Raw genomic sequence first — 12,293 nt, 5'->3', positions numbered from 1 at the left:
TTCAGGTGTTTCAATCAGACCCGTTGCCGCAGGTGTGTAAAATCAAGCACCTAGTCATGCAGTCTGCATTTACAAACATTTGTGAGACAAATGGATCATTCTGAAGAGCTCAGTGAATTTAAACATGGTACTGTGATAGGATGCCACCTTTGCAATAAGTCACTTTTTGATATTTCATTCCTGCTAGATATTCCATAGTCAACTCAAGTGGTATTGTTGGAAAGTGAAAGCGTTTAGGAACAGCTACTCAGTCACAGAGTGGGGTCACCGAGGGTTAACTCATATGGTGCGTAAAAGTCGCCAACGATGATTTCAAAGCTGAAGACTTACAAACGTTCACTGGAATTAACCAATGGTATAAAGCACGCCTCCACTGGACGCTGGAGCAGTGGAAACATGTTCTGAGGAGTGACAAATCACACTTTTCTGATTGGCAGTCTGTTGAATGTTGGTGGAGGTGTGTACTGGTTGGGATAGGCTGCTTACTTCAAGTAAAGGGAAATTTTAATGCTTAAGCATATCAAGTCATTTTGGACAATGCTATGCTTCCAAGTTTCTGGGAAAAATTTGTGGAAGGACCTTTTCTTTTCCAAGAAAGGTCCATAAAGACATGGTTGGATGAGTTTGGTGTGGAAGAACTTGACTGGCCCGCACAGAGCCACCCAACGAGATTGTGAGCCAGGCCTTCCTGTCCAACATCAGTGTCTGACCTCATAAATGCTTTATTGAATGAATGGGCAAAAATTCACACTCCAACATCTTGTGGAAAGCCTTCCCAGATGAGTGGAAGCTGGTATAGCTGCTAAGGGGGGAACAACTACATATTAATGTCTACGTATTTAGAATGTGATGTCATAAAAGTCCCTTTCCCCCAACATACGCATTGGCATACATTTGTGCACACACTTACACACTTATGCTAACACACAAACACATACTTACACTAACATACACATACACACTCATGCTAACACACTCTCCATCTCTCATGTACATATACACATTCATGTTAACACCACTTACACAGATTTATACATACTCCCTTGCACTTCCCTTACCTCACTAACTCTTACACACTAGGCAAGCAGACCTGCTTTTACTGCAGGGTTCCTGTCTCCCCGTGGACAGCTCCAAGTTAAGCTGGCCCTTTGTGAACAACTTTGGATGTGCCTGATTCCCCTCAGACAAGTCCACCCCTAGGCATGATCACTAAGAATCTAAACATCAATTAAATAGTATACTATATACTATACTAAGCCAAATATTAATGTGGTGTAGGCCTACCACTTCAGTGTCTAGTTTAGTAGTAGGGTTGCACTCCTATCATGCCCAAGTTATAGCATGTACTTGTTGCCTGGGCATGATAGGAGTGTGATTACTGTTAGCAATTATATATATATATATATATTAATATTGTTATTATTGCTCACATGTGATCTCAGTACTGGAGGCATAGAATCAGACATACAAATCCCGTATTTGCAGGTATACAATAATTATGTATGGCATTGCAGGTATAGATCAACTGGAAATCACATCAAAACTCAGCAATAAAGATATAGATAAAAAAAAACAAATTACAGGCATAGATGACAGGTTGCACAACCCAAAGCCAGTCCTGGCATCCACACTGCCCACATAGAACCTGACCAGCACCCAAATCACACACATAGGACTTACCATCTTTGTCCCCAAACAGCCCAGCATGAGTCAACTTTGTCCCCAAACACCCTGCCTGTGTCATCTTGGTCCCCAAGGCTCAAACATCCTGCTTGTGCCATCTTTGCCTTTCCACAAATCAATTATACATCTATGATATACACAAACACTATGATACAGTCACTCACTAATTCACACTTTCATTCACATAATTCACACAAGCATTTATTCTCTTACTCACACAAATAATTTACACATTCATTAATGCATTCTCACAAACTCATTAATTATCTCCCTCATTCAGACAATTCATCCACACATTCATTCTCACTCTGCCTTTGCCCCTTTTCTACCCCCTCTCCCTCCCTTCTCACTATCTACCCTCTCCCTCTTTGTAGATAAAGGCAAACAGTTTTTGGACTTACCACCCAGAAGTCCTGCGTTTGGAGTGCGACGCCTCAGTCTCCCTGCTCTGCCGCGTCTCCCTGCTCCCCTGGAATATGATGTCATATTCCAGCGCTCTGAATGCTTGCACCGCAACGGAGTAAGAGGCCTCGGTGACGAGGCTACCCGGGGCATGTGGTCACCCTAGGCTGTGGCACCCCCCTGATGAGCAGCACCCCCCCTAGGTACGCTACTGATTCTTCCTCTTGGCTCTTCTTCTGTGTCTTTCCGGTGCAGGGAGTGTGGAAGGCGGTGGGCATGGTTTTAGTGTTGTGCAAATCCCGACGTACAGCATCAGTTGCCTCGTGCATCGCAAGGGAGCAGGATCGGAGGTGTGCATTAACCTTGATTGCCTTTAAGCCGGATAGAGAGAGATCCTTGATCTCCCCAACCAAGAATGCTCATCTAGTGGCGGACATTACTGTCCGTCTGTGGAGGGGTGCCTTCGTGGTGGCACCCCCCTGATGAGTGGCACCCCCCCTCCCCACTAGGTACGCTACTGCATGATAAATTCAAGAACAGATGGAAAACCGAGAAGGAGGTAAGTCATTGATTGATCTATCAGTCTGGAATGGGTTACAAAGCCATTTCTAAAGCTCTGGGACTCAAGCAAACCATGGTGAGAGCCATTTAGTTAAAATCAATCAGTATGTGAGTTTTCAAATATATACCAATAAATAATAGACAATTTATCCTGTATATATTACTTAAAAAGACAGTTCATGCTCCAAGACCCTCTAATGTGGCAGAATTAAAACATTTCTGCCAAGAAGAGTGGGTAAAAATTCCTCCACAGCTACGCCAGTTTTCACAAATGTTTGATTGCAGCTGTTGCTCCCAAGGGTGGTCAAACCAGATATTAGGTTTAAGGAAGCAATTACTTTTTCACATGGGTGATATAGATTTTGATTAGCTCCTTACCTTCGGTAAATGGCATGATCATTTAAAAGTTGCAACCAGGGAGTGACCACCATTGTTTAAGTTTAATGTTAGTTTCCCCCACCCCATGGTGCATTAATGTGTTGTATAAATCAAACCCCCCCCCCCCCCCGTTCTACCACTACAGACATTTACCCCTGCCAATCCCTGGAACAGATTTCGGCCAGTAATAGATAGTGAAGATGGGATCCCATTGTATTGTGAATCCCTTTACTGCTCCTGTTGTCTCTGGAAGGCAGATTAAGGGGTGTTTTGTATCCCAATATCTTGCCTTATGTTAATTTGTGTTTTGCTGGCTATATCCAGCCCTGTGTGTGTGAAATAAAGCATTCTTTGTTTTGGTTATACCCTACACTGAGTCTTGGCTAGTGACTGGGAAACCAGGGAAAGAGTGTGTTATCCCAGGCTAAGGGAGCACAAGCCAGCGGAGGTAGTCGGTCTGACTAGCAAGCTCCGTGACAACTTCCAATCCATGTAATCAGTTGTATGACAAAAGGAATGCTAGAGCCCCGCTTCAAGATTTATGGTGGGGGAGCTCCAAGCAACTCCTTCTTACACATTAACATAGTTATACAAACTAACATGCTTACTCACACAGTCACATATTTATACACACAGTAACATACTGTGTATATCTTACAGTAATACAGTTACAGTAATATACTTAAAGTCACTAACATAATTAAACACACACATCCACCCCTGCCCTACTACCGTATTTGTCCATCAGCCAGTGTGAGCTACTCTGCTCCCTTGTGGTCCTCACACTTATGTCTGACTACTGGGAAATTACATCATATTGCACTGCTCAGACTCAGTGTACAGGGAATGACAGAGAGTGACTCCCCAGCCCTGTGGTATGCACAGCCTGGGCTGTGGAGGGGTTTGGCAGGGCTGCTCTGGCATGTAGGGGCCTCCATTACATCTGTGCATTTAATGCTATCTGGGGTTAGCCCCACCCCTTGCATGCCTAACCACACCCTGTATAAAGCTAGCCATAACTTCATCTGTGATTAGCTGCACTTACTCACAAAGACACTCCAACAAAAGAGAGTTCCAGTTAGCCTACCTTGACACAGCAGGGTGTTGTAGGGGCCCAGATGGGGGTCAGCTTGGTGCAAAGGGTCCCTCTTAATTTCTGGAGTATGATCAGTGATGGAAGAGGAAGAATTTCACTTCTTGTCACATGACCAGGACCAGCCAAATAAAATATTTTGTTGTCACATGTTGTAGTCAGTAAGAAACTAAGTTGTATGACACTGCTTGTAAGGAAAAGCCAGGACTCCGTTACAGTGTTAGAATCCCCCACCCATATTTTTATACTGTCTTATGTGTGGGCAATTATAGTTTTTACGCAACATTTGTTGCCAGAGGTTCCCAATCTTTGACACTTGTGATTCTTGTGTGATTTAACAAAAAAAATATTTTGCTTAGTATCCACCCTTTATCTCTCAGCCCAAGCGTGGCATTACTCTATGGGGTGTATCCACTAATTCACAAGTTTAGCAGAATCAGTACTCTGGGATACTTTGTAGAAACCATGCTTCAATAAATTGACTTGAATAGGGCCCAAACTCAAAACATCAGCCTTCATTTGCTCTTGAATGTAATTTAATTCTACTTTGCACTAAAGTAAAGTAAAGCGCTGAGGAGAATATCTTTACTAATGTTACTAGCCACAAACCATCTATACATCACCATTACATATCATCTATAGAAGATATTACTTGAACCATACATCCTCAAAAAAAAAAAGTGTCACAGGTTGGCTTTTAAGTAATAGGTATTTGGTGTTTGGCTCATGAACAAAAATTCAAGGGAGACTACTTTATTGTGGAATTTGCTGTGTTTACTTAAAGCTCTTAAATACCATTATACCTTATATTTGTTATCAACTAGATTAACCCATCCATTGCTGCTGTTAATCTTTCCAATCCCTGGAGATGATCCGAATGTCATTGCTAAGGATTATGGGTATTTCACAGAGAAGGAGGTAATTGTATTTAACTGCACAATGGGATCATACAAAACAACTGAAGACGACCAAGCTGTTTCCTGCAAAGTTATGTGGTTTTGCAAACAGACAGTTTTTTGTTGTTAATCATCAGAAGGCTTTGCCATTTCACAATTACTAGATTATATTTAAATATGCCAGTGAGCTCCCTTACCTGCAAACAAAGGACAAGGAGTCCTTAAGAAATTATTAGGACAACAGGCTACTTAACTTTGAAGAAAAAAAAGACCATCTGCTCAATTTCAAAAATAATAAAGAGAACACTGTTTAACGTTCAGTTACTTTTTAATTGTGTGTACATCAATATATATATATATATATATATGCACAAACCTATTTATGGATCATGATAAAACATATCACTTGTGTGCATATGTATGTTATATATATATATATATATATATATATATATTTATATTAAATGATGGAAAAGATCATTCTCTAGATTTGCACACATTAAGTTTCTCTAACGAACAAATTGCCTTTTGCTCAATAAAAAAAATAGTGTGCTCAGACTGCTTTTACTGCAGGATGTGTATTGCATTTAATAGATTAAAAAATCCACCTTTTTATCTGCAGGCAAAACACCTACTGGGCAACATGAAAACATTCATTTACACTGCTATTATATTTATAAACCTTCTCATGGTTGCAACAGAGTATAGCACAGTAGATCAAGGCACTTTCTTACTAATGTGGAGCCTTAAAGGTAAATCTAAAATGTCTAAAACAATATTAACTTTTATTATTAATTAAGTCCACGCTAATGACTAGAAAAAAAATAAATTATGAAATAATGGAAAACATAGAATAAACATACCTAGGAGGGAATGCGTGGACTTGCATTTGAGCATTTTAATCAATTTAATGCATTTGGTTAGAGGGCTGATGCTCTGATTCAGCAAAGATCCAGCCATCTACTGACAGAGTGGTCTATCATCAAAGATTTCCATGCTGATGTCATAATAGCACATCATCTCTCAATAAGTAACAGTCTGAAAGGACATACTGTTGATAATATATATTATTATAAGACATGCCATATCAGTGCTTTTATGTACACTGGAAGACCTTGGGTATTGGGGAAACAAATAAACAGAATGAAATGAAACCCTGCATTTAGCTGTTTCAGAACTACCAATATGCTTACCTGGTGTTCAGTTATGTAGAAGCATTATTAAACACTCATCTACAGACACCAGACAAGCCAGAAGGCTTGTTGTTCCCTCAGAAATCCTATGGTGCTGCCACAACCTCAAGGGATTCTGGGTAGGCGCATGCAAATACATCTTTTAAATATTGGATTATTGTAAATGATTTGGCAATGAAGATGGCTACTCCCACGGTATAAAGATGGGTTTTATAAAGATATACATCTTTACATATGTTTAAGAGTGCTGAATAAAATTTTGCATATGGGAAAATGAAAAATCCATTTAAAGAATAACAAGAAAATGTATAGAATCTATGTATTTTATGCAAAACTCTTAAGCCCTTTAGGATCAAGGGTCGTTCATACCCTGAATGCTGGATATTTATACATGCAATATTTATTCAAATTAAAAATAAGTGTGGGGGGGGAATGCATGTTTACAATTTACAGTTAACTTAAGACATTCTTCACAGGATATATGCCATTGCTGAATGTAATTTTGTGTATATATATATATACACACACACATATACATATATATATATATATATATATATATATACACACACACACACACACCGTATTGGCTCGAATATAGGCCGCACTTTCCCCCCCCCCCACTTTAAGTCTTTAAAGTGAGGGTGCGGCCTATATTCGGGGACTAGCGCCCGACGCCCGGGACATGCAGTCCCGGGCAGGCAGCGGGGTTAGGATACAGATCCCCCGCAGCGGTGCAGGGGACCTGCATCCTACTCTCCGATACGCTCAGACAGCCTCCCCTGCCAGCACTTTCCACGGGGGGGGGGGGGAATTCGTGTGCCGGCACGGGAGGTTGTCTAAGCGCATCGTGCGGACGGTCACAGGCTGCGGAGGTTGTTTACCCGCATCGCCGCAGCCGGTGACCGTCCGCACGATGCATTTTACCTCTGCCCCCAAGACTTACCAGAGCAGACTCCCGGGTGTCTTGCGTGGCCGGCGGGGGACATTTACGCAATACGCGTATACAACTTCCGGTGCCGGCACATCATTCCCTGGATGATGTCACAATGACATCACTGGATCCAAGCCACAGCCAACTGTGTTTATGTAAAGAGCATCTTAAATGTCTTTAAATTTAATGTTTTTTTGATTCACCTTTTTGAAGAGGGGCTATCTTTGTTTATACTTCTCACTCTGATCAAACTATACGAACAACTATAAGGGATCACCAGATACACTAGTAAGGTCTGTACATGATGCAGCGTCTACATCACTGTAAAGGATTACTATTTTTAAATCCCTTCAGTGTAACTGGGTTTAGCAACGCTGTATATCCTGCTAACAGCAGACAGCTTGATTTCAAGTGCATAGGCGGGGAAATTTACCTGCATAAATCAAATTGTGAGAATTGCTATTATGTCATTGTAAATTCCCAGGGGTGGATAGGGTTTAAAGAAAAACAAAAAACAGGAGCTGGAAGAGAAAATAGACACATTTGCAACACTGACAAACACATGGAATGCTAATTTAAGGTATTAATGTCAGACAAGTTCAAACAAGTCTTGTAGATACCGTATTATTCTTAAAATACCATTACATTTGTAGCTAGCCACAGATTCAGTATGACTACGGTCAGTATGACTAAGTTTAACATTTTATAGAATATATGCAGATATGTATTCAAAGGTATGTCAATTTGTGATGTAACAATAATTAACATACAGATGTGACAAACTAGGCAAAGTAAAAAATACTGTCATATGACTTACACCTTAAAGGAAAAAACAAAAGGCCCAACTTTGATAAAAACTGAATTCAATTAAGCACTAAAAACAAACATAATTATACCATGTATTTTAATGTTCTGTTTGTAACAGAATATTTCAGCTGTATTTTTTTGTTCTCCTATGACTTTTTCACCATATGCATTTCTAATGAAATCCATGCAAGTTTTCCCTAATTTCCCCACAACCTCTTTCGTGAAGATTGCGGTGTAACCTAATAATCTGGCCAATAGTAACACACCTCCTGGTGATCTGATGACAAAGCAGGAGTTAGATATTTTTTTTCCTATTAAGTAAAACAATATCTAAGTCTAAAATAATTACAATAAGGGATTACTCTGGAAGTCTAGACTAGATGGTCTTAATTTTGTGCTGCTCCACTAATAACATGCCTGTCCAATTCAGTATTTACAACCTTTCAATTTGCTTTGGGGAGGAGGGGTGGATCTAGGTAATAGGGTGTTAATAGTAATACTCCTATTAACCCCTTACGGACAGTGAAATGACCAAAACAAATGGTTTTATTGCCTTTGTCACAGCCTTTTTTGCACCAGCAGGAAGAATTGGAGGTTAACTAAGAGGATATTGCTGAACATAAGATGTTATTTCTTTTCTTCTGCATTTGTCCATTTCCTGCAGACCAAATACAAAGCCCAATTGCAAAGCATGCATGAAAACCAAAATATTACGGCAAACTCTGGATGAGACTGGTTATAATATGGCTGCCTGAAAAGTTTCAAAATGTCCCTACTAAAAACACCCTGGCTTGTCTTTAACAGTTGTATTGATATCTGACCACTATGGAAGTTAGTTAATCTCTCTCACACACACACACACACCTTGTAATATTTGCATATAAGGCAGTTTCCAAAGCAGGCTCTAGCGGCTCACCTTATAAGATGTACACACTATATTTTTTGGAGCTCATCTGCCTACATGAATTAACAGTGCTGTGTCATTGTGAGAAAGGAAAATGAAAGTGGCTTTCTCCAAGTTACCATTTCCTCACTAGCTTAATGCTTGTAATTGCAATACTTGTAATGCTTTTTTGCAGGAAACTACAACATATCCTATACGACTACATAAAAACGGATTAGTCCAAATGAAATAACTGGTGAATACAGTTACAAGGATCTTAGCGTAGAACAAAGCATAAGATTCTTTAAGACTATTTAAGTACTTTGTGTATTGCAATGGAAGCATCCTGGTTTGGTGAAACCATTTATCAGTTTGTTTACCGTTGCTCTAATTGTGGATGGCTGTGTATAAAGTCACCTTTTTCCACACTTCTAAAGCATCCAAACGTTTTATATTATCTCGCTTATAAAACAAGGATACCGCCAAACTAACAACGATTGGCCAAAACAAAAACAACAAAAAAAAAAAGCACACAAGTCCAAGGACAACATCATGTCCTCCCCAGGACATTCACATGCTGCTTGCCAGCACATTTAGCGTACTACACATTGCAATACGTAGAGCGGTTTCAAAAGGGAATTGGTCACCAGATATTGATACAGTGGCATCCTGACCTAGGCTGCAAAACTGGGGGGGCACCTCACAGCATTAATAAACAGAGATAGGGCATATCCGTATCTTAAGAAGGCATGTCCCACCTTTGAAAGCCACGAAGACACCAATCATGGAGGAGATGCTGTCCAAAAGAAGTGTGAAAAGGTAAATAAATGTCTGTATATATAGCACATAACATTTAAAATGTATGTGCCCTGGGGGGGCGGGGGAAGCAAATGTCATGGTCACTAGTCTCAGGAAGAGTTTGGAAACAGATATGCTAAATAGTTTTATAAAAGTCAAAAAGAAAGCATCCATAATAAATTAATGTAAAGAAAAAAACACCTGCTCACGAATCAATAAGCAACAAATCAAGTACCAGTTATTGTCCTGAAAGACAGTCTACTCAGAATTAGGAAATCTACATTAGGACACGTTAAATTTGCGATTTTGTAGATGACACACACACACAAAGCTGCATATTATGGTATACATAAATATCCATTTTAAACCTACTAGAAGACTTTAGTAGATTACCATTATCTATACAACTATATGCCTGGACAATTACATTCCATATGAACCCTACTTCTCCATCCAACCTATCCCTAGGGTGATGACCAAAACATTGTAACATTTTCAGTTATTAGCTTTATAAACTTAAAGCCTCCAATGCAGCTAAATTGCTGCACAAAGAACTCCCTTTGTTGAGGACGTTAAAAGTAAAACATCTTTATCTGTCTGGATACGGAAACTAGATACACACAATATCTGTACTGCTAGTATTCTTAAAGGTATATTTACTTAACCTATACACATTCACTCAGTTTTTTACTGAACAGAATGTTATAAATAAATCTAAAATAAGTAGAATAGTGCACACTGCAGCTCTTTATTGACATTGGCAAATTAAAATAGAATAAATTAACAGGTATTTTCTCAAAAAAATGGTTTTGTACAAAAATACTGTCAAAATTTCCTAAAAAGCTTTCAACACAGTAGTATTTTTCTCACAAACTAAATTAACTCTATTAGCACAGTGTCAAACATTTTTGGGAATGTTTTTCACTGATTCATATTCCACTCTTGATTATTGTCTGTACATTAAGAGTGGAGCATGTGGGGTTAGGGAAAAAATTAAATAAACAGTAGGACTTATCCTGATCCAGCAAGGCTTGGCCCACATTGTTATACTTCCAGTTCAATATACAGGTAAAGAGGAAAATAAGAGAATGCACACAGAAATGCATAGATTAAATGAAGCAACATGGCAGAATTATTAGTGCATCATTCTCTATTGATAAGGTCCATGCACCCAAAAACTGTACCTCTTAATTATGCAAGATATATAGATTTATACGAAAGAAAGAAAAAAAGTGTCAAGACCTTAAAATAGGAGATCTGAAGTCACTTAAAACAGGGGGAGGAAAATATATAAATAAAATGCTTCTATGCCCCACAGCTTGAGTAAGAAAAGTGGCTCAATTGCAAGGTGGATGCAAATCAAAGAGTAAAATATAGAATCATGGAAAAAGGAAAATATAAACTCTGTACAGATTAATAGCGGACTCTGGAAGATTTGTTGTCCATAGAGGAATGTTCAAGTTTTTGTTTTCTAAATTGCAAACCTAACAGCTTACTCTGTTTGGCTGCTGTTTGCAAACAAAGTCTGTCATAAAATCAAACTCATTTTGTCCCAGCCAAAGCTCAGGTAATTCCTTGATCCGATCCAAGCCCATTTCTATCACCAAGGACATTAGGACTTCCTCATCAATGAAGTCTGTATCTATAACACTAGGAGGCAGCATTGCAGCAGGTACATGGCTGACTGAAGGAGACATGCCAGTGCTGTGCTTTGGATTGCAGTCTCTAAAATGCTGGTTTGTCCCATTTATCTGATGATTTGCAGGATGTAGGTCCGGCATGTAGTGGTTGTGTTGGTACGGGTGATGCGTGAAATACTGGTTGTTCAGCTTTTGAAGCTGCATGCTTGCAGTCAGCTGAGCTCCTTGATTAGTCACAGGAGGTCCCATAAACTGTGAATTGTTAAATCTTGCCGACTGAGCCATGCCATTATTAGGATGCCCACCATTTACATTTCCAGCCACCATGGCATGCCGGATGCCATTATTCGAGTTCAGGTTTCCTGCTCCATAATGCAAGTGATCACCCATTAAACTGTTGAAGGTGTGTTGTTGCTGTTGTGGGTGATGATGATGAGGACTCTGAAACTGACCCATTCCCATCCGATGTGCTGGATGGTGGTGAAGACCGTTTGATCCATCTTGAAACCGACCATGATTCATTGCCATCATATGGTCAGCCATTGCACACCTTGGGGGAAACAAGATACACGTGAGAACTGATACACAATGGAAAAGCAGTGTAAAAAATGTAAATGTTTAATAAACATTGTTGGTGCTGAGATTAATGGCATGCTTTGTGCAATGGTAGAACATCTGCAAGTGTTACTTTGCAATCAGTGCTAAATGCATGTGCACTGCATGCACCACAGCGTCACCTACACCTCTTTCATTTCCTGCATTGTCTGGACATGAACACTGCTGCCACTAGCCTGTAATCTGTAAGTGTTTTCACTTCGTTTTGCTGTAATGTCAAAATTATTCAATCTTGGAGCACAGCCCTTCCTGAAATATTCAATAATTTATGTGGAGGGGGGCATATACTATTCATGTAAAGCTTTGGAAGAGCTTACAGTAATTATATATATATATATATATATATATAGTATATAAATAGAATATCCTACATCTTGATGTTTGTACACAACAGTTAAATTAGATTCAAA

At 39.5% G+C, this 12,293-nt stretch overlaps 1 protein-coding gene across 1 annotated transcript; it reads right to left on the bottom strand.

The window, feature by feature from the left end:
* Positions 1 to 11,112: 11,112 nt before the first annotated feature.
* Positions 11,113 to 11,811, bottom strand: LOC149284772 (cbp/p300-interacting transactivator 2). Its single transcript, XM_089496229.1, has one exon. It carries the CDS (start codon positions 11,809 to 11,811, stop codon positions 11,113 to 11,115), a length of 699 nt encoding a protein of 232 aa, XP_089352355.1.
* Between the last annotated feature and the right edge of the window lie 482 nt (positions 11,812 to 12,293).

The sequence above is a fragment of the Sceloporus occidentalis genome, unplaced genomic scaffold (genome assembly GCF_023333645.1).
Source record: "Sceloporus occidentalis isolate IW3139 unplaced genomic scaffold, rSceOcc1.0.p SCAF_88, whole genome shotgun sequence".
NCBI lineage: Eukaryota > Metazoa > Chordata > Lepidosauria > Squamata > Phrynosomatidae > Sceloporus > Sceloporus occidentalis.
The sequence above is the reverse complement of the archived record's forward strand: the minus strand, read 5'-3'. Positions and strand labels throughout refer to the sequence as shown.

Bases quoted from the DNA above. Each gene is read 5' to 3' on its own strand.
- LOC149284772 (XM_089496229.1), bottom strand. From the start codon at position 11,811: ATGGCTGACCATATGATGGCAATGAATCATGGTCGGTTTCAAGATGGA.